The sequence below is a fragment of the Meleagris gallopavo genome, chromosome 2, assembly GCF_000146605.3.
Source record: "Meleagris gallopavo isolate NT-WF06-2002-E0010 breed Aviagen turkey brand Nicholas breeding stock chromosome 2, Turkey_5.1, whole genome shotgun sequence".
Taxonomy (NCBI): Eukaryota; Metazoa; Chordata; class Aves; order Galliformes; family Phasianidae; genus Meleagris; species Meleagris gallopavo.
In genome coordinates, this window is record NC_015012.2 from 49440885 (window position 1) to 49463424 (window position 22540).

Sequence of the window (22540 nt, forward strand, 5' to 3'; positions counted from 1 at the left end):
AGCATAAAATAAAAGAACAGTTTCATTCTGATGCAAAGCAAAGGTTTTTGAAATCTTGGGAATATGGCAAAATGGAAAACCAATTTTCCATATGGCTTTTATGGCTTTATTTTTATCAAGGTCAGGGCTGCCTGTGACTGTCAAAAGTGCCTCTTCACTTGCAGAGAGTAGTTATCAAGTGATGCTCAGAACTGCTGCTGCTGCCAAGAGCTGAAAATGACGCCCCTGCACTTCTCTTAGTATGTCTTGGAGTGAGAGAATGGGTACATTTAATTTTGCTGTGTTACCTTCTCTTGTAGATCTAGAAGGATTTTTATTTTTATTTATTATTTATTTATTTATTTTTTGCAATTTATTGTTGTCAATAGAGTGGCAGATGGAAACACACCCTCTTCTTGTAGTTTGAAAAAGGGGCTGGTTACACCACCTACATAGTGCTTGACACTTGGTAACACTTGATATGCTTAAGACGAGTATTTCTCTTTTTGAAATTGGTGAGAAAAATCTAAAACAGAACATGTTTCAAAGTTTTACAAAAAATAATTATAAAAGAAGCAGAATTCTCAGTTTATACTTTTTCCCCATGGTAATTTTGCCTTTGTTTGCAGCCAGTGGCTGAAGTGGTAAGAGCAACACCGAGTAGAAAGTAATTAAGTCTTCTTTGTTAATTGAACAGAAAAAGGAGATTGGTAGCATTTGAATTTGTTGATGACTTCTTTAGGGTGAATGAATTGCTGGATGTTAATGTTTTCCAATTGGTTTCCTTTGGTTTCTTGGCTAGGAAGGTTATTGTTGTCTCAGATATCTGTTGGAGGATGTTTCCATTGTACCTCATCACTCACAAATATTTGAATGTCTTCTATTTTGACCACTTGTACATGTTTCACCACAGAGACGTGGAAGAGGCATTTTTGTAGGTGTACAGAGCTCTCAGATGTGCTGTATTTTTATCTTTCTCATTGATTCTTCCATCTGTTCACTCCATGCCCACTTTAAACCAAATAATTAGTAATGAGGAACATGACTTAGGAAGTATCTTTTCAGTTTTTAGTGGTTACATTATCATTTCTTTCTCTTTGCTATTTGTCTTGAGTGATTCAGAGTCATGTATCTACCTGCCAACGAGACACAATATTGCAGAAATAATGGCACTGGGAAGGAAGTTCATTTGCATTTATTGGTCCAAAGCCTGATACACACACCACACTTCCTTCTTTGGTGACGATGTTGATAGTTGAAAGTGATCATCGGGTTCTTAATGCTTGATCATTCATCACTAGCAAGCAAGCATAAGGCTTGTTGTGCATGTCATATGTTGTAGTTTCACACAATGGCATTTTGTCCCTGTGCTTTTCTGAGGATATTATCATTTATCTGAGGTTGCTACTTAGATTACTCACAGTAAGCTGACTCGTATTTTAGCATCTGGAGGTTCTCCTGTTTGCTAAATAGGAAGCAGCTATCTGCTTCTGAGATATCTGTCCTTCTCAGATGGAAGGAATATGCATTTGAACTCACTGTATGTGAGTGTCTACATGTGTAAATAGAACAGAGGGATGTTCATTCAGCATCATGTGAGAAAGATTATGTTAAAATATTGAAACCAAATTTCATTTAACTCGACAATGTTATCAGATGCTTTCTTCTTCCAGAAAGGTTTATTACAAGTGTATCGATAGGATAAATCTAATATACTATGGTAGTGGTATTGTATAGGCAGAACTAGTAATGGGATACTCCCCATTACTGTTCTGGACATCTCCTAGGCAATATAGTTCCAGCAAAGCAGTCATTTTTTTTCTTTTCTAACTAGTTAGTAATGTAATTGTACTAAGTAACATAGAGGTGGTTAAAAAGAAAACACCATTGCCAGGAAGTGGCAATTTGATCTTTTGTTTAGATAATTTTTAGGAATATATATCTACTTGCATACTTTTCTGTGTTAATTTTCAGCAAAGATCCAAAATGTTATATACTGAAACAATTTTTATACTTGCGTGGCTATGACATTGATCTGAATGCTGTACACACTCTCTGTGTTTATGTTGCTATCCTGAAAGAACAGTGGCTACCACAGCCTGCAAGATAACAGTTTTAGAGTTTTTGAACATCTTTGCTAGATGAATCCCGTGGTACAGCTCAATCCATATGTAAAAGTTTAAAGAAGACTCAGTTTTATGGGTTGCCTTATTATTCCTGTTTCATTTAGTCAAACAAGGGAGAATTTCAGTATTCTGCTTGTGATCTAAGGCTTTGCACTTGACGTTTCACATTCTTTAAGGCAGTGTATATTTTCTTTACCCTTTGACTTATTTTTTAGCTATGCAGCTGATGTTAACGCTTCTCTGCTATTTGGGAATAGCTCAGTGATGTGTAGGAACGAATCCAGAGGAAATCTGCTTCCACAGTAAAAGGAGAAAAGGGAGACAGGATATGGATGCTAAACTGATCAACAAGTCATGCTTCCTTCCTTCCCTCTCCGTGTTAGTTTGGCATACAATGTACAGTAGGATGTCCTTTTTCTCTTTGGATCCTTTCCATGTACTTTTAAAATTTACTATTTAAAATGGCATTTAATATTGCTTACTCTTAACTATAATCAGTTTTTGCGCCAATAGCAAATGCTATAAAAATGGCCAAGACAATATAGATCAATGTCTGACAGTCCAGGAGACTACAAGAAGAAGAAAAAAAAAAAAGACAAGAGTGAAGGGAAGAAAAGATAGATTATATGGAAAAAGTGATACAATAGTTTGCCTGCCTGCTTTGGCTGTTGTCATTATGATTTGTTCTGTTCTTGGGATCTACTGATTGTTTTAACTTATTGTCATTTTTTTACATTTATGCTTTTGCTTCATTGCTTACATACGTTAGTTTCACTTATTTCCTGTTTTGTAAAGGACTGATACATTGTGGCCAGCAGGGTAAGGGAGGTGATTATCCTCCTCTATTCTGCACTCATGGGGCCCCTTCTGGAGTACTGTGTCCAGGTTTGAGTCTCCCAGCACAGAAAGGATGGGGAGCTGTTGGAGCAGATCCAGAAGAGGCCATGAAGATGATCAGAGGGCTGGAGCACCCCTCCCAGGAAGAAAGGCTGAGGGAGTTGGGTTTGTTCAGCTTGGAGAAGAGAAGGCTCCAGGGAGACTCATTGTGACCTTCCTGTGCTTAAAGAAAACTTATAAGCAGAAGGGAGACTGACATGGTCTGGTAGTGTCAGGACAAGGGAGAATGGCTTAAAATTAAAAGAGGGCAGATTTAGGTTAGATTTTAGGAGGAATTTTTTTACTGAGAGGGTGGAAAGAGACTGGGACAGACTGCCCAGAGAAGTTGTGGGTGCCTCCAACCCTTGGAGGTGCTCAAGGCCAGGCTGAATGGATCCCTGGGCAGCCTGCTTATGGCAGAGGTGTTGGAACTAGATGACTTTTAAGGTCTTTTCCAAACTAAGCCATTCTATGATTAATGGTCACTTTGTTAATCAAGGAAAGAATGTAAGTTTCCCAGTGGTATCCAGTTTGATATCAGGTAGCTCTCTGATGAGAAAAACAAACAGACAATCTCAGCTGCATGCTGTGTGAAGGTAGGGGAAAATAATGGCACTGAAAAACAGAAGACAAATAAAAAGAGTCCAAATGGGAAATAAAGTCAATTAATGTTTTAGGAGTTGGCTTACTTTTTGTGAATCCAGGAGCTGACAGTGACTGAAGTCAGTAGCCATTCATGTGGACCCATATACAAAAGGGAGGCTCAATATGACTTTAGAGTTCCAGAAGGCAGAAGAAAATAATTCATGCATGGTGGAGGAAGAAGGGTAAAAGCATAATAAAATAAGTAGACAAGATAGGCTCCACATTAAGTTCTTAATGAAGATGTGTGATTGGTGAAACTGTGTAAAATGTGTTGTTTCTGCAAAGGTAGCTTAGGGACTCTGAGATATCAGAAGTTACACCTGACTTCAGAGGGAAAAGGCACAAATACTGAGAAGAGAAAAGAGATGGGACACTAGTCCTAAGTGGAGAAAGACAGAAGTCAAGTCTTTGGCATCTGAGTGTAAAGTGTCAACCTTGACACTAAGCTTGAGATAGGTGGTGCTAGTTCAGGTCTAAAATTCCCACCTCCCTCTCCGCTTGAGTTTATGAATCCTTGCTAACAGGAACTATTTGATGGGGACAGGCCAGCAACAAGTCCCTGTCCTCAACCAAATTGAAGCCAGAAAGCAATGATATTGCTGAGCTGGCTGGGGAAGGGAAGTCTGCTTGGTAGCTCTCCATCAGAATCAGAGGATGCAGAGGATACAACAACTGCCTCACAGTAAAAATAAAAATAGCAGAAAAAGCCCCACTTCAGGATTTAAACACTGAAGTGGAGAGAGAATTACATTACTTCTAGTTCTCATGATTTTATTACAAGATAAATAATACTTTTTTCCAATTATCGCCTTGGTTTTTGAAGTCAGTGTTTAAATGAGAATCTCAGCTTTCATATAAAAATAAATATGCAGCATTTGCAGGTGTTGAAGAAAACTTTGAAAATGTGGTATATCCTAGAGGCTTACAGGACAGAAAACAGGACTTGGGTTGATAATACTGCTGATCAAAAAGTAGAAGAATTTGCTTCCCTTCTAATAGTTTTTTTTTTTAATAAAGAATTCTCTGCACATTTTAAGCAACCAGTTGAGGAAACGTAAAGAAAAAATTACTATTTTTATATGAATGTTCAGTGTTGTTTGATGAATCTTGAGTTTACACATAAATGAGGTACAGCCTCTCAATAGGTAGAGTAGGACATTCCCTAGTACTCTGTTTTTTCATTTTTCCAGATGCCCTGCACTTGAAATCCAAATTTATTAAAATTGGTTAACTGCTAGTGACAGGAAGAAATTTGGTCAGTATTATCAGCTGTAGTGCTTGTTCCAAGGCAAAATTCTCTTTTTAAATCTGTAAGGGATTCAGGTCTAAGTCATGTCAATAGCATGTTCATCCAAGGAGAACTACTGAGAGCATCCTCATTGGTTGTCTTAGCACAGTGTGCTGATTATAAATAAATCTACTTTAGAAAGCATGCTGCTAGCAAGAATGTGAGGCTCGTTTTTGTAGATCGGAGATGCACATTGCTTCAGATGGTTCTTACATGTCCAGCTCATTGTTTTGAAAGCAGAATTTTCAGACATAGCTTCTCTTTACTTTGTCCTCTTCTGTTATTTTCCATATGGCGGGGGGTGAGTGGCAAATCTTTTATTTCTTATCTTGCCCTATAAAAATTCTTCTAGGCACTGAAAGTATCTGCAGATAAAAGCAAATACTTTTCCTGTTCATCTCCTGTAACCCTCTAAATTATTTGTTTTCTCTCAAATGCAGATTTTGATAATGTGCCCGATGTCACATCCAGCTTGAAAAGGAGCAGTACTGATGGCACTCTGGACCAAGTACCACAGAGGGAGAAGACTGATCCACCTTTCAGGGTAAGAACATGCCTGACATAAGAATCGTTAAAGGTGAAGAGGTAGAGATATCACATTGTTAACACTCTGTGTTTTGTGGGGGCAAAAATTTTTATATGTGGCACTAATTTGGAAAAAGATGCATGCATATTAGCTGTATTTAGTGTTTTACTGTCTTGAGGTCATGCTGGCAGGTCAGCATCTCAGGAATAGCTGCTGCGTCTCCAAAAGCATTGTGATAGGGGCAAATGGCAAAGAGATGGAGACTTGTCAAATTCCTCTTTCTGTGTTGCTTGAACCTACTTCTCCAGAGAACGATGAAACTAGTGCAGCTTTTTAACTGATAATTCTTACTTTTTTTTTTCTTTGTATTAGGACTTGTTGAGATTTCATTGACAAAAGCAACACTTACGTAACATGAATAATTTCAACTGAACTGCAAACTTTGAGAGATGCAGTTCTGGGGATCCTAGTGATTTCTGCTGTCTTATTTGAAGAACCTTTATGCATTTGCAATTATTGTTTAACTTCAGCTGAAATAATGGATGCTCATGCCTATTCTCAGTTAGGGCTTTGGAGAATGATGTGGGAACCGTCACAGTTAGTGTCTATCTTTGAATGCATTGGTCTTCAGAGAGCAATTTTTTGCCCTTCTTCTCCACATCTATCAAACTGCAGTCTGTGTCCAGCCCAAGTGCATATTGTTTTGAACCCCCCAGCTGCTAGCATGAGTAGTTTTCATGTCTGTGGACTTTACTAGGCATTGCCATTCTGACAGCAGAATTGTTTTGGTGAGTTGGTTGTACCTCAAATCAAATGTATAGTAACACTTATGTTACACAATTACATAACAGAAAAGAATTTTATATGGTTCAGGAACGTATTACTGGTTGTATGGAATATTTAGATAGGCAGGCAGAGGTAAGAGAGGAACAGCAGAAAGCTAGAGATGAAGCAAAATGTAAAATCTCAGAAGACCAAAATGAAGAAGATGTGTTTTGCCTCTAGCCATACCCTAACCACAGGAACTGATTTTCTTTTATGTTTGCAGTCCTTTTGTATTCTCCTTCAGTCAAATACAGATGACTTTATGCAGTTATCTTTGAGAGTAAGGAGAAGCCTGGCGATTTGGGGCCTTTAGCCCATCTCTTTTTCACAGGGAATTCCCGTGGAGATAATCTCTATCTTGTGTTCCACCGTGATTATGCTTCCAAAACGTCATTGCAACCGTAAAGAATAAATCCTATGGGGATTTTTCTTCCCTTAGGATGCATTTGGCAGTGACAGTGCAGATTTCTCTACTGTCCTGTTCTAGGGCATCTGGAGTGTGTTACAGTCAGAGCCAAAATACCTTCCACCTTTGTGAGAACCCAGGCGAGATGACACCTATGCAGCACCTGTGTGAGCTGGCTGGTGCTCGGCCATGTCACCCCTGCATCCCTGGTGCAAGGTGCCCTGCTTGCCTGGGGTGCATGCCACCCCCAATGTGCCATGCAGGCAGGGGGACTGAGCACCCATCCTGCTGGAGGGGAGGTGGCTCTGCAGCTTCAGTTTTGCTTTAGCAGAGAAACAAAGGCTTTGTTTGTCAGTCACCCCTGATTGTCTGTCGAATACAGCAAATCATAGGAAACTAGGGAGTGTTCAGCTGGATTTAAATACACAGAGAACAATTCTTTCAGAGCAGTTTTTACTAAATTTGCTCTGATGCTCTGAATTATGTGCTATGGTTGTAGTTTGAAAAGAAAGAGGGGAAAACAGATAGGTCTGTTCCCTGACCTCTCTCCAGCTGAAAAACCATCACATCCATCAGCATTAATGGCTTGTGCACAATTTGTTGTAACTGCCCAGACCATACTGCAGTTCACTCCTTGGGCTGGCGTGCAGGTCTGCTAGTGTCATTTCATTAAAAGCTATTTGAAGTTGTCCTAGTTTTCTAGGTGCAAGGGGGGAGACATATCTTGGCAAATCAAAGGCAGTCTGACTTGAACTGCAGCTGTAAACGAGTCTGTGACAGCTCTACAATTTCTGCAAATGGTTTGTAATTGACTGCCGCTTTTCTGTTGGAGAGTGCCTATTACTGTCAGAGCTTTTGTCTGACCCTTCTGATTTCTCCAATAAATGGAGAATTAAAAACCTCGCAGTAAATTTTGGAAGCAGTATATACTGTACGTGCCTCAGTAATTGGCTATTAAAAAAAAAAAATGATTTCTGTTTTTATAGCTGTGATTTGGGACTGCTCACCAGATGAACAATAGCTATTGCTAATAAAAGCTAGTTTGAGGAAATTGTGTAGCCTCAAAAAGCACAGCATCTGGATTTGTTTTGTTTTTTTCTCCCATCCCCTTTGCCTTCTGTTTCCTGCGTGTGCTAACTTGATCCATGGAAGTGGGAGAACAGTAGGGCAGACACCTTGGTGTTATGCAAAGTATGGGGGAGAGCAGATCTGTAGCTGCAGCTTTGTGGAGAGGACGTTGGTGGTGCTGAGAGGTTCTGAGCACAGCCTGGAACAACAGGCAGCTTGGGATTATTTTAGGGGAGAAACAGCCAGACATGCTCATTTCCCAGCTGACAACAGCTGTAGATGTAATTATGTGGCTCTGAGGGAGCAGACTCCTTTGAAGTTTGGTTGTTTTCTGTCCCGTAACATGTAAGTAACTAAAAAACAATGTTAAATGGTTGCATGTGTGAGTTTAATGTTTTCATTTGGAATGTTTTTGTCTGTTTTTCACTATTATTCTCTTCATCCTGTAACAGGCTAAGGTTAAACATCTTAACTAAAACATACAGGAAGGCATTTCCCTAGTAATTTCAAAGAAAAATGTCTTTTGTTGCATGTGTACTACATTCAAATATGTACTCATTCATTCTTTCATTCATTTTTTTTTTTGTAGTCCAAGAAATGAATGATTTTAGAAAGCTCTATGTTTGTCTTTCATCTGGGAGTTAACAAATAAACTAGGAAGACAGTAGAGGTTTATTTCATTCCAGAAGTGAAAACTGTTCCTCTAGTTACAAAATATTATTGAAAAGACATGGATGTCATAACTATCCATTCTAGATGCTTGTTAGTTTTGTCAGCTCTGTATTCTCTGGGATGCCCTGTTTATACCTTTCCTGAAACCCTCCTTTCATTTTCTGTTTCATTTACCAAGAGAAGATGTTACAATTCTAACACACTGCTGCAGTACATTTTTCGAGCTGTGTTAAAATACTGTTTATGTGGCATTGGCAAGTTGTCCCTGCAATTGTTGGTTGTGCAATACGTACGCGTCATGTTGACAGAAGAATGGAGGACCTCAGAAAATGTGGGGATTCAGTGTACCTGTCAGTGCAATTAGGTTTAATTGTGTTTAATCATTTTGAGAACTGTTTGTCCGTGCGTCTGGTGCTCAGTTAAATCCTGGTACGTTGACAGTTGCCAATAGTCAAACTGTCTGTGCACCTGGGTAGCATGAATACAACTTTTCCTTTAGTTACTTGTGATTTCTAATTGTATTGGTTAGAAATGCTTTCTTTAGCCCATGGTTTCCTCTAAATGAAGCTTAGCCATCTTGTACTTACTTTGTATTTTCTATATTTTGAAAAATGCCCCCTTATGAAAGATAAGCGTAGCTAAAAGGTGGAATTTTACAATATATCTAGCTCATCTTCCAGGAGTCTACCGTAAGACAGTTGTGCTCTGATTTCTGGCTGCTCTAAATATTTTGTGTGTTGTGCGAGGCAACTATTTGCCACTTCAAGTTAAATTTTAACAAAAGGAAAGAAGGATTTTCTTATAAATGCATCTGTCTGAGGGGGAAGATATGTTTTCATTTCACATATTTTACAGATCATAAAAAAAAAACTTGGTGTAAATTTAGTGCAAATACATGAAGTAACTTTATTGTATTCTTATGCATATAAAGAGTTATATTTATAGGAAATATGGATAACTTCATGCACATAAGCCCAGTACGAATAGCTAGTGTTGATACTTTGTAATCATGTGAAAAATAGACAGTGAATGCAGAATGGCATTATGCTGGCATCTTTAAAAATTAACATTGCAGATGCAGAAACAGAATCTAGTGTGATGAGAAACTATGCATGTTAACAAGAATTTGCTTTCTATAGAATGCCCAACATGTTTGACTTTGTAGCATTTTTGAAGTGATGCTATATTGCTTTCAAATAATGAAGTAAAAGATTCTGGAAGTAAGTTGGTTATGGAGACTCTTACAGAAATTAGCTTTGCTTTGCAAAACAAAAGTAGGAAAAATGTATTGCAACTACTTGTGCATTTCAGAATCTGCTTTAGGATGCTTGAATATTTTCTATAATGCCAAGTGATCTTTTTGGTGCTTTTGAAGCTTGTATTTTCCCTTTTATGTGATGCCAGATTTGGACAGTCCTCCATTAGCCAGGGGGGAGCTTCAGCAGTTATAGTGAGAAACTGGTGTTTCCATGAACCCTGAACATCAGGTATCATAGTGAGAAATCTGATTTTGGCTTCTTTGCACTCAGTCTGTTCTTGGGCTGGCATTAAATTCTTACCACTCGGCTCACACTGCTGATGTGCAAACTTGCCCATAAAGTTTGAGCATCTGGATTGTTAGATGGTGCCTGAATGGTATAAATAGGAGACTGAGACAGAGTCAGAAGAAAATACCTATCACAATAAGCTTCCCAGAACAGTGCTTTCAACAAAGGCAAAACATGTATATCATGGTTTCAAAATGGAAATCCTTGTGTTTTGTATTAGCTGATTTCACACAGCTGTTTCTGTAATAAAAATCATTGATTACTGTAAAGAGATCACTGCATATATTGTTTTGGCCTCTTGAGTATGCAGTATAGCCATGTACTGGAGGGATGATCTTCATAACTTGAACAAAAATTGTTTTCTCTTTAAACTGTCTGAAACTGATGTGGGAAACCCTTCATTAGAAGCAACAGTAAAACCACCAACTTCATATGTAGAAAATAGTAAAAATGTTGAATACATGGTGCTTAGGTTCAAAACTGAGAGTAAGAATGTGTATCCCATTGCTAATCTGCTTCTACCTATTTTCTTCTGTTAAAGAAAACAGGATGGTTTCGTTTTAGGGAGAGAAAAAGGGCAACTGCAACAGCTGCTGTGGAATAATGGAGGCTGAAGCAGTTAGTAATCATTACTCATACAGTCCCATCTTTGCAGAAAATTAACTTAATTGTTCAATGTTTATGAATGATTTGAATGGTATTTCAACTTCCAGAAGAAATCATGTGGATGATAGAAATGATATTTTCTTCTAGTTTATTACCTGGAAGTGATCGTTCCCATATGTGCAGTGGGATAGTCGAGGACACTCTTACTCAAACTACATCAAACAGCCTTCTATAGGAATTGACAGTGAATGTAATCCTATATATTCAGTTGTGGTGGTTTGTTTATTTTGATCTAGCAGTGAAGACCATTCACTATCTTAGATTAAGTACATACATCAGTATGAATGTGTTTGTAAGCAGTGGATGATTGTCTTAATGGACAGATGTCAAGAAGTGTTTATTTTTCCCCACTGAAGTTAAACAGTTTGCTAATATGATTTTTGAATGGGAAAGTTAAAGATTTACCAAAATATACTGAGTTGGAAGGAAGATTTTCAATAATATTTTGCATAAAACATCAAAACTGAGAAGTAGAAATTGTGTTTTGATGACATTTAGGATGGTGTTATGTATGTATATATATTCAGTGTGTCTCTGATGATTTTCAGAGCCATATCTCTCTAAGTTTAGTGTAAGTGGCAACCCTTCTTGCTAGTCTGGTAGCAATTCCTACCTCCAAAATATCCCCGAAGAAGCAATAATATTCTAATAAAACTGAGAGAAACTAAAAAAAAAAAAGAAGAAAGAAAAAGGAAAGTGTGTGTGAAGAGCAATTTTGTTAAGCAAAGAGTATAAAAATCTTGGAAGGCAAATATTATTACTAATCCAGGAAACTACAGTTGTTGAGTTGACTTAATGACCAGAACCTCAATAGAGGTCCCTCTGCAAGAAGTAAAACAAGAGGAGTTAAAAACTACTGATAGTCCCAAGTGGCCCCAAACTTATTTTATGCATGGAGGCAATTACAGGTAAATGATGTTCATGGTGGTAGCTTCTTACTAGCTCTATTTTGCTGTGCCCAGGCAGTTCCCACTCGCACAGCATGTCATTAATTGCAAGAGAGCTGTCTGCCTGAAGGTCTGCTCAACATCTGTAGGACAGTAAGTTTTTTTCCCCTAATTTCAATCATGAGAACTTCAGCAGTTGATAAACCCAAAAGTCTGGGGAGTAGTCTGCAATTAACATCCCTTTTCATGTTCTTTGTATGAAAGGAATTTAACAATGCTGAATGTAGTACTCCTTTCAAAATTACGTGTACTCCTCTTCAGTTGAAGTCTCATTATCCTTCCAGTTGTGAGATGCATTGAGGGAGTCTGAGAGCTAGCGTGGGAGAACAGCAAGTTCCTCAGCACTGCTTTTTCTTGATTCATTTCTGCCTAGAGGGGACAGTTCTGTACTGAAAGGAGGCAGAAGCCCATGGAGAGCTTTGTTAATTATTGCACTTCCCTTGCAGACAGCCTGGCTTGTAGGCAGCCCAAGCAGAGCAGCTGGCTTCAGCAATATAGAGCTGAAACCCTGCTGTCATTGAGGATCCTTTTCAGAGGGGTATTAGAAAGCAACATGAGTAAAATCATAGTCTGTTAGAAGTTTGTAAGACTTTTGCTAATTTCTTTAGATTTCAATATTTTACTCCACTCCTTAGCAAAAGCACCAAACTTGATGCAGTAGATTGCAGAAGGCTTATTGTAAACATACTAGTGAGAGCTTGCTCCTAACCCTGGCCCTGGATTTTCACTTTGTTGTGTTTATCATGCAGTTCTTTACTGTAGCAGTATGTTAATTTATGGATGACCTATAATTTGAATGCAGGTCTCAGCTAATGTAGAAGGGAGCCTTGAAACCATAAAGCCTTAAGCATGAAAGGCACCGTACCTACAGTGATCCTGTAACCCAGACGCTATCGCAAGCTCCAGATGGAGACCTGCATGCATACATACAAGAAATAAAAGCAAAAGGAGATTGTGCAGTTTTAGTATGTAGAGGTATAAACTTGTGTCGCTTCATTCTGAGCTATTACATACATTCTGCTGCTGGGGCCTGTGGAGGAGGTGGTGCTTGTTGTTTTTCCTCAGACCGAAGGAAACATCCTCTCAAAAGTACTGTGACAGCTGTCAGTGTAAAACATGCAGATGGCTTTGATCAGGAAAAGAAATTGTGTTGATGCTTGCAAATGAAAAAAGCTGGTGAGAGATGAGTTATAATGCAGATTGTCTTTGTGGTATGCTGGGAAAAATCCATGGGGCTTACCTGCATCTGAAAAGAAGTGTGCGAGAACAGTACTGGTTTGTTGCCACAAGGTATGGTTAGCAGTGTCTCTGGAGATACTTTTGACTTCACTGATGAAGGACAGAAATTTTCATTAGCATCATCCTTGGGCCTCCAAAGGCAACCCCGGTTGCCTGCAGTACAGGACATGATGGCAGCATTTCTACTTTGAAATCGAAGGTCGAGATACCTAATCGTACTTCGGACAGACTCAGGGATCTGGGAAAACTCCCAGATACAGATTATTTATATTTTCTTTTTTTTTCTTATCTTTTTTTTTTTTTTTAAGACGAAGATACTGTTCCATTACAGAACTGACAATAACATGCATTTATTCCCTGTGTGATTCAGAAGCATTTAAGCACAATTTTAGCACATAACAAGATATTTGATGTGTCCAACAGTTAACCACAGGATACAAGATCACTTCAAAGTCACACAAAGTTGCAATACAGAATTTCAGACAACAGCTGAATCCTGCATACACACGTACGTTTTGGTTAGGATTTGATTCGTATTTTCTTCTATCAGGAACATATAGGGCCAAAGGTAGATCTGAAATACCAAAATTGAAAAAAAATCCACTACCTGCAGGAAACTGCAAAATCGAAGATAAAGAAACTGAAAGGGAGGAAGAGGGAGGAGAATTATGAAATTATAGGATCAGTGGAGTCAGGAAAGTGCAACAGCTTTTCACCTGTTTTCATTAGTTGCTGCCAATAGCACTACTGGTGTAGAGTTCAAGGGTCTCCCTCTGTCTTTACAGTGGGATTATTGCACTTCTGAACATTTAAGGTTCAACGTGCCAAAAAAGGCAAAGGTTGCCCTCTCTGACTCTCAAGAAAGCACACTGCAAAAATTTATTGTGCAAGTTGAATGCAACTGCAAAGATAATGTCATAGTGGTTGCCATAGTTTCTAATTAGGCACTTGAAAAGTTTTTGTATTCAGCACAAAACGTTTTGAGTGAAAATGTTAAAAACAGTATTTAAGATGCTTGAAATTAAAAATTAAATAAGAATTGATTTTAAACACTTGGAGCATTAACTGTTTGCAGTTTTAAATGAAAGAAAATGTCTTCAATTTGGTCAACTATGCTTTGGAAATATCTTTTAAAGACATTTTAAAACATGCTATTAGCATAATAAGAATGGCAGACAAATTGCCCACCCACGTTTATAAAAAGTGAAGAGCAGAGTCCTTATAGTCCCTGTGGAGAACCAGAGACCAGCTAAATTAACCTTTTACCTTCATGGATTGAGGGGAAAAGCAGGATGGGAAGCAAACTCCCTGCAGATAAGTGCACCTACAGGCATTGGGACAATAGGGGGAAGCCTGTATCGCATAGGATGTTACTGTTATGGTAACTATCAAGCCTGGTGCCTCTGAAATGGAAAGATGAAAAACAGATGTCTGTAAAGGGAAAAAGTGTTACTCAAAGCACACAGGAACAAACAACGGGATTGTGTCATTTTTCCAGTCGTCTTAAAAGTGTTTCAAGGTGGTTGATTATGTTGCATGTACATTTCAATTAGGAGGCATATCGCTGAGGAGGGTTTGAATGCTTTTTGCATATTTCAGGAGAAGAAATGCTAAAGAAAATGCTTTCATTCATTTGGTTTGTTTTAGTTTGTGTTTTTTTCTTTTTGAGTTGATCCTAGCTCCTCAATAGGAGTTGGAAGTATTATTAAAACATCATGTTTTTTCCTAATGAATACACATTAAAAAAAACCCAACTATTAATTGGTAGCATCTTTTAGCTGGCATATGGCTAGCTAATAACTCAGGCTCAATTAGCAAATCTGGGGAAGAATAAACTCCTAATTTGGAAGTAAAAAGTCCTGTCATTGTTTTTTGTTGAGATTGGCGGTATTGCTTCAACCTGAAGCTTAGCAGCCATTTTTTTCCAGTCCTAGTGGACATGCTATGTTTTTAACACATATCTGTTACAAAAACAGTGCTTGAAGTTGCTACAACTCATACTGAATTTGAAGAATAAAAGGAAACACAATGTCCTTCCGTACAGTGTAGCTCTGCTCTTGATAAAGGTGGACCTAGTGTCCTGAACTCCGGGATTTTTTTTAATATTTAATTTCCAAAAAGTAGCAATACTGTTTTCTATTTGGACATGGTCTGTAGATTCCTAGTCTCTGTGGACTACTGCAGAAGCAACCACCACTAACTAATGATGGATAAGAAAAGTAACCTTTGTGTGCACACTACACAACGGTCCATGTATTTGGACTTTTAAGCAAGGCTGTCCATCTTGGAAAATCTCTCTCCATTGAGATCATTCCTTCAATTTTCTGCTACACAGCCTTCTCGCCCACTAAATTTGATATCTCTCTCCAAAATAGGCCAGTCCTTGAAAAAAATGAGTTAAACAAACAGCTCCTACTCCTTCAATACATTCAGTGCTCTGTCAGCAGCTTTTTTCACGGAGCCGGCATCCTTGTTCTTGTCATAGGGTGCATGCAGCAGCTGAGCTTTATGGTTTGGCAAATGCTGAGCTGTCAAGTTGCGCTAACGATTTGGAAAGAGATGGATGTAAGTTTAAGTGCAGTAATTAAAGGAGAGGCTGTGCTATTCCCTTGCTTGTAGGAAGGCAAATATCCTTGAAACCTGTGAAGTAGTACACTCATAACCAAGGATATGTGCACCCAAGCTTAGCATATCATTTGAGCATAAGAAGAGGGTTTGCCAGAATGCAAAGAGGTGGTGTGGTGGCAAGAGTGCTGAAAAGAAGCCTTACATCTCATCATCAGTGTGCCCTACCAGTGCTGTAATGGGAGGAATATAGGAGTTGCTGGTTTTTTTAATGCCACTGATACTATTCTCCTTTTATTACTAAATTTCTTGTCGGTCTTGTAACTCTTCACTTCCATGTTGTAATATCCTATCATGTTTTATTTAAAGTTACGTTGTGTTTAGAATAGTTCGTTTGTGGACCTGATTGTTTTTGTGTAAATATATCAACATGGGTACTTCTACTTTCAAATTTATTACTGAGCACAGTTTAAATTTCCTTTTATTGATGTAATTACAATGAGAAAGTTCAAACAAAGGACAAGCACAATTATTTGAACAAATCTTTCGTGAAACTGTCTATTTGTTTTTCATTTTATCATTGTAAGTGCATGTGTCTGCCGCATCATTTAGTGACATTTACCCTTGACAGAGCATCAGTGCCACTGATAAGTCACGCTGACTTTCAGAGCTGTCAGCACCCTCCAGATATTTTTATGTATTTGGCTAATTTTCCCACAGCACCTGATGTTTTGTTTATGCGGTGAATTTCACGGGCGCAGAGACAGGTACCTTTCTGGGAGATAAAACCCACACTCCCTTGGCATGACTACACTTTGTTCAGCATTCGCTACATCAGGCTATTTATAAAAATCCCTCTGTTCTGGCAGGTTTTCACTGCCTTTGTAGCAATAATGGAAGGCCTGGCTGCCTTATGCGCTGCTTAGCCCAGTTAAACCGGGACATTGAGAGTGTCTCCCGTTTTTGTTAATCAGCACAAAAGGAAAACTTCTGTGCTGTGTCTGTGCACGCTAGCAGGCTGCAGCTGAATGCAGAGAGGTGTGCTCGTGGGAGGCTACGGCGTCCCTGCCTTCCTTTCCAGGGGCCTTTCCTTTGGCAAAGTTTGTACTGATAAGTCACAATGCCCGCCTTCAGGAGGAGTAAAACCAGAGCTAAGAGTTTAGCGTTGGCTCGCAAAACCCAGCAGCAGGCAGCAGCAGCGTACGGCTCCCTGCACAGGATGTTTTCTATGGTGAGTCTGGGGCTGGGGTGCTTGTGAGCAGACTGAGATAGGAGACTGGGTTGCTGGGGTCTCTGCACTTCATAAATAGCAGCTTGTCATTAGTGCGCTCCATAGGTGAGTCCGTATCAGCGCTGCACTGGAAAAGATTTGGGATTTTTGAATATTTAGAGATGGTTGGGGGGTGGTTGGTTGTGTGCGCTCCAGCAAATAGTTATTACTTGCCTCTATCAGAGAGAGGGCTGAGTGGGATGGTTTTAACACAGTTCTTCAGTAAAATTTGGAAATATCTGCAGCAATGTTTTATTTATCTGACTTTTGACAAATGATTTGGAATTTTGGAAAAAGGATGGCAAGTAGAAAAGCTGTGATCAAGGAATGGGTGGGGAAATGAGAAAATATAAGAAGACAGTAAAAACATTATGCAGATGGTAGAAAAGTATATACGAGCCTTCTGTATTAAATATTGCCAACATCAGGATAAGGACCTGGGGAAGGAGAGAATGACAATATTTTCATAGAGTCATATTCTGGGAAAATTTATATTTTGTGCTTTGATGTTACTAGTCAAGAATCTCCTTTTAGTGAGTTGGACATTGGAGTTCCTCCCCCTTTGTTCTTTTTAATGCTTCCCCCCTTCCCCCCTTCCCCCCCCCACATCTTCGTATTTTGAGTGGTCAGAATTTAACCTTCCATAATGGAAATGACTTCTGTTTTGCATTTGGCTATGATATGCATCGGATCAGATGACTTTAGTGACTGATGTCCTGCTCAGTGGGAGCTTCTGGTCCTTGGGATCTGGTTGCTGCAGACTCTTGGGCCCAGATTTCTTCTGCATGAATTGGTTTATAACTAGCATTGCCAATGAATTTTTAAGGCACCAGAGATTCTTCCTGTACATCCAAGGAGAAAGATGAGCAAGAGAGACCAAAGACTTCCCACCACGTGATTCCTGTTGATAGCTTAGGCACCAGGTCAAGTGGGTTGCATCTTAGGAGCCACATGGTCCTGACAGGAACTCTTTATCTGAACACCAAGTCCTCTTCCAACTGCATTTCTGACTTCTACGTAAGTTTGTTAATAACTCCTTGCATTACCAGAACAGGCTAACTGTTAATGTAAATCTCACTGAAATTGAATTTCTGACCGAAAGGCGTAATTTATCCTTATCGGTTTCCTTTAGCAGTTTTTAGTGTTGTAATTAAAAGGTGTGCAAGAAACACAGATAAACAAAATAGACTGTCAGAATTTCAGTGGTGTCCATCAAGAATAGTTGGTGTTGAGGTTATGAAAAAAAGAAGGACCAAAAAGTAAGTTGTGATGACTGAATCTACTATTCAGTTTCTATCACCCAAAGGTGAACAGCAGCCTTTCCCAAAAACATATTGGTGGAAATCCCACAAAGCAATTTTCTGAGCTATTCTTTTTTTTTGGTCTTAGTTTAGAGAAGTACATGTACTGTACTGGTCTTTTTCAGCAATCTTTAGGACTACTAAGACTTACTTTCTAGCTTTTTACATTGCTTGGTTACAAAGTACTTCCCAGACTAGGGATGTCAGAGAAGTCTGTAGAATGATAGATGCACAAAGCAGGCTGGATGCTAGGTCTGCCTTTATTCTGGAGAGAAATGTCTTCTGGTATAAAAGGAAAGTGATGGACACCTCAAAAAGCTTTCCTTTTTCAGAAAGTGAGAGATATAAAAATGTCTTTGGCTGGTTGTTCTTTCTCAAAATCCCCTGTAATTGTGTTTCTTTTGCTGTCTGGTGCATTCAGTTTACTTCCTGAAAAAAAATACATCAGACAGCACCGAGCTGTTAACTTCTCATTTTTAAAAACTGTAAGACTAATCTGTTCCAGCAGCAGGCTTTCTGAGTGTGTGCTTTCCCTTGGATAATGAACTCAAAGGGTTAGTGACCTCCATGTAGGTATAGCCAGTGTTCTCCACAAGGGTACAGGAATCTGGAAGCTAGTCAAAGGATATGTGTTGCTGTAAACTTCCCAAGGAATCCTCCTAAGCTTGATGATTTTTATAAGCCTACTTAAATTTTCCTTTCCATCACTTAAAAAAAAATAATATATATATATATAATATATATATATATAATAAATTATTATATTATATATATAATAAATATATATAAATATAAAATATATATATAAATATAAAAAGCAAAAAGACACCCCACACTAAGCCACAACCTACACCAAACTGCAACGAACCAACACCCCAAACCCTACTGACAGAGTACATTAGGTGTATAAATGAGAGTAAGAGAAACAGCAGTGAGCAGAGACTCCGTAACACTAATTGACCTTGTGCAGCATTTATGCTCAATCAGTATCATTCAATGAAAGTCACACAGTAGCCATGAAATTGTTGTGCTAATGCTTAACCAGTCCTGATTAATGTCTTCTCCCCTCTTACAAATTAATTTTATGGAGATTTTAACTCTAGTGGGGATAGCACAGTCTCAGATGATGATACGCTTGTCTGCAAGGACCAAAGAAAATCTGTAAGACATTCTTTGTAGGCATATTGTTCACTTTGAAGGAAAAATCCTTAATATTTCTTTTTGAGAATATTAGTGAAAATAGGACGTGCTTCATCTTCATCTTACATGCTGTGAGCACCCTGTGGTTGCTGGCAGCTAACGGTGAATTTTGACAAATAGAGCATTAGAACTTTCCCTTGTAAAGTTGCTGTGAACGATGCTCATTAATACTCCAAGCTAAAAGATATGAGGCCAAAGTATGAATCACAGATGCAAGGATAAAAAGAAACAAAGTTTCTCAAGGGGGCTTCTACACACCCTTCCAAGAGAGCCTGCTCTCCCAGCTGCTAGGTTTGGTAGAAAGGTTATACGGCTTTGCTGGAAAATCTGTAAAAGGGGCCAATAGAACAGAACAGATTCACTAGATTCTCCCTAGAATGAAGTACTTGTTTTTCCACAAACCCTGCATAAGTTCTAGTTCTCTTTCCCAAGTCTGCCATTCAAATTCAGCACTGGCAGTCTTAAGTTTTTGTCCAGTGCCAAAGGTAAGCCAAAACTGCTTTCCATCTCCTACAAATGCTGCTGAATGTGTCACATGTGTCACACGGCTAAAGTGATGGACTATGAAGAAAGTCCTTTGCTTCCACTATATGCTCTTCTCAGCTCTTCTCTCTAACCAGCTACATTGCAGCCTTGGCCACAGTCAAAAACTGGGCTTTTCTTAAATCATCTTAAAATAATTTTATTCCAACAAGTTGTGTGCTACAAAGTTTTACATAAGTAAATTTTACTAAGGACTGATGGTCATGGTCGTGTGCAAATAAAAGAACCTGTGTGCTTGAGGAGTTTACCAGATGGATCTGAGAGTCAAATCAGCCAGCGTTAAGTGTTGCAGTGTAATTTTCAGAGCAAATTCTGGGTTATTCTATGGTTAACGTGGATGCAGCACCAACCTGGGGCTCTCTTGAGGCTTCCTGGTTCAAGAGCACAGAACTGCCAAACTCTACTTTGGCACCTCAAAAGATTGCTTTTAAGGTAATAGGACAGAGTCTGAGCCCTTCCTGCAAACCCATCTGATCTAAAAGATGTGTTCTTAGGGATTGTCCTCAAAGCCTTCCTAGAAAGATCAATTTTAAAGAGCAATAATAATAAAGAGCAGGACATTGTTTTGAGTGGGGAGTGAAAACCAGCATCTACAGCAGTATAGAAAAAAGGATGTGAGACCCAACCTATGTGATAAGGGACTTTCGGAAAGGAACAGAGAGCAAGAATTGTTTTTATTCCTTCCCATTTGTTCACTACTGTGAAGTTATACAGAATGATTTCTGATACCAAAGTCATGTTGCTTTGTTGTTCAAATATCGTTTATACTGAGGAGTCATCTATTTCCTTTTACTTTCTTATCCAGTGATTCTTAGATGCAGCTCTAGCCCCTAAACTGAGCAGGATAGAGAACATGTGGCGTGTTCTCCAGCATCTGCTTGTCCTACCAATTTGTGCTATAGTGACTTGTAAAATTGTGCTGACGATGCTGTTTAAGGCTTCCTTTGAATAGGCCATCCTGAATCCTTGATCTAGTATCCTTGATCTGGCATCATGTTGATGTAAATCAAGCTGCCCACACACGCCTTGAACTGCAGAGAGTGTAAAATCTGAGTCATTCTGATACAAATACAAAACTTTCCGACATCAGAAACAAAGATATAAATTCAAGTACTGCGGAATTGAGCTATTTAGAAGTTGCTTTTAACTACCCTCCTACATCCCTGAATGAAGTCACGATTTATTTCCAATACATGAATTATTTTTAGTGGTACAGAGTACTGTGATTTCTTTAATGTATTCCATCAGTATGTAGCTGCATTTCTACCAAGCGCCACAAATGCTCACATTGCATTTTGTCAGGTCTTAATGAATGCTCTAAAAACAGTATAGATGTAAATTTCAGAGTCCTGAAAACTATCATTACACAGGATTGTGGAAGATAGTTGCACATCTTAGTGATGAGAATAACTTAACTCTCTTTAGAGGTGGTGACATTCCAAACTGGGGGGTTGGGAAGCTACAAAGTGATATGGACTGCGTGGCAAGTTTTTGGCATTTTAATATTTATTTCCATCATAGAGATGTGGGATGTACCTGTGTTTTCTCACATGAATGGTGGAGGTTTAATACTGCTGGTACACTCAGTCTCTACCTCACAGCGGATTTAGTAGTATAGCTCAGTTCCATTTCAGAATAAGTTCTGCATTTGCCCGTATGATGACACAGTACATTGGTGAACCCAGCTGTACGCATAATCAGTGAATCAAGAGAGCCAGCGGACTACTTGAAACAGCTTTTGGACTTAATCAGTACACATCAAGGCAGTTCTGAAATGTACTTGAGTTCTGTTCTCTTCCATTTGAAATAAGGCAGCATTCATCTAGTCTTCATTTGAATACATTTGCTAATTGCAAGATAATGTGTGGCACAGCATATGTGACTTCCAGGGTCTCTGGGAGAGTGTGAGAGAAATGCTGAGAAATTGTTTCACGTGGTACAAAAAGGTGGATATCAACAGGTGCTAAGGTAGAGCTAGGTCATGGTAGCAATATTCTAATTTTCAGGAAAATGTTATATATTGAAAAGAATATTGGAATGATTTTCATACTAAGCATTAAACATTATTGCCTGCATAAGCTGCTCTCAGGTGCAAATGATGATCATCCAGAGGCTCAGAATGCTTAAAAGATCTTTATCTACCATTTTTTTCTATTTTGATGCAGTAAGTGTTGCAAAAGAGATGAAAAACAGTGTGATGCTGGAATCATAAGAACCGAATTGTATGATTTATGTGTGCTCTCCCATCTTTTGCATCTTACAAGCGTGTATCTGATGACTTAAAATGATTTCCACTGCAAAAACACTAGAAATTTTTCAGTTAATTTTATTGTTGTGATCCAGATCTGTTACAAATTCAAGCTGTTCAGAGCTATCCAGGATAAGTATATGTCAAAAATAAACCCATGCTGGCTCGTGAATTTGGAAGAAAAGCAAAATTTGAGGAATTTAAAAATAGTTGTTGTATAGTTTGTATTTTAGAACATCAGCACTTGTCTCTTTTCATTTCACAGAGCGCAGAACAGATCAGTGCATTGTGCCGGAACTTCCAAGAGGTCCAGACGAGCAGCATGGAAGGGCAGAAGGACAACCAGGATCTGCCTCCACGACCACTGGCTCGCCACCTTTCTGATGCAGACAGATTGAGGAAAGTCATCCAAGAACTTATGGATACTGAGAAATCTTATGTCAAGGTAATAAAGTCTGGCTAGATATAGCCTTCTTTTTAAAGCTGACCATGACTTGTAGATGTTCTTAATATATTCATGTTTATCTTTATATAACCAGTGTCATAACATAGAGTCTGCTTATGTAATTGTTCCTGTTGCCTTTTTTTGTCCTTTTTTTTTTT

The 22540-nt window shown here is 38.7% G+C and overlaps 1 protein-coding gene across 6 annotated transcripts in view; it reads left to right on the top strand.

The window, feature by feature from the left end:
• Positions 1 to 22540, top strand: part of TIAM2 (TIAM Rac1 associated GEF 2) — a 167887-nt gene that overhangs the window by 131526 nt on the left and 13821 nt on the right. For 4 of the 6 annotated variants that reach the window (XM_019612929.2, XM_031552469.1, XM_019612928.2 and 1 more), the window contains 2 exons: positions 5355 to 5458; positions 22203 to 22382. In XM_019612929.2, the coding sequence (XP_019468474.1) occupies positions 5355 to 5458; positions 22203 to 22382 (284 nt within the window). Of the gene's footprint in view, positions 1 to 5354; positions 5459 to 7912; positions 8085 to 16542; positions 16607 to 22202; positions 22383 to 22540 lie in introns of those variants that run through there. The other 2 variants (XM_010707230.3, XM_010707229.3) reach the window with 2 other exon arrangements.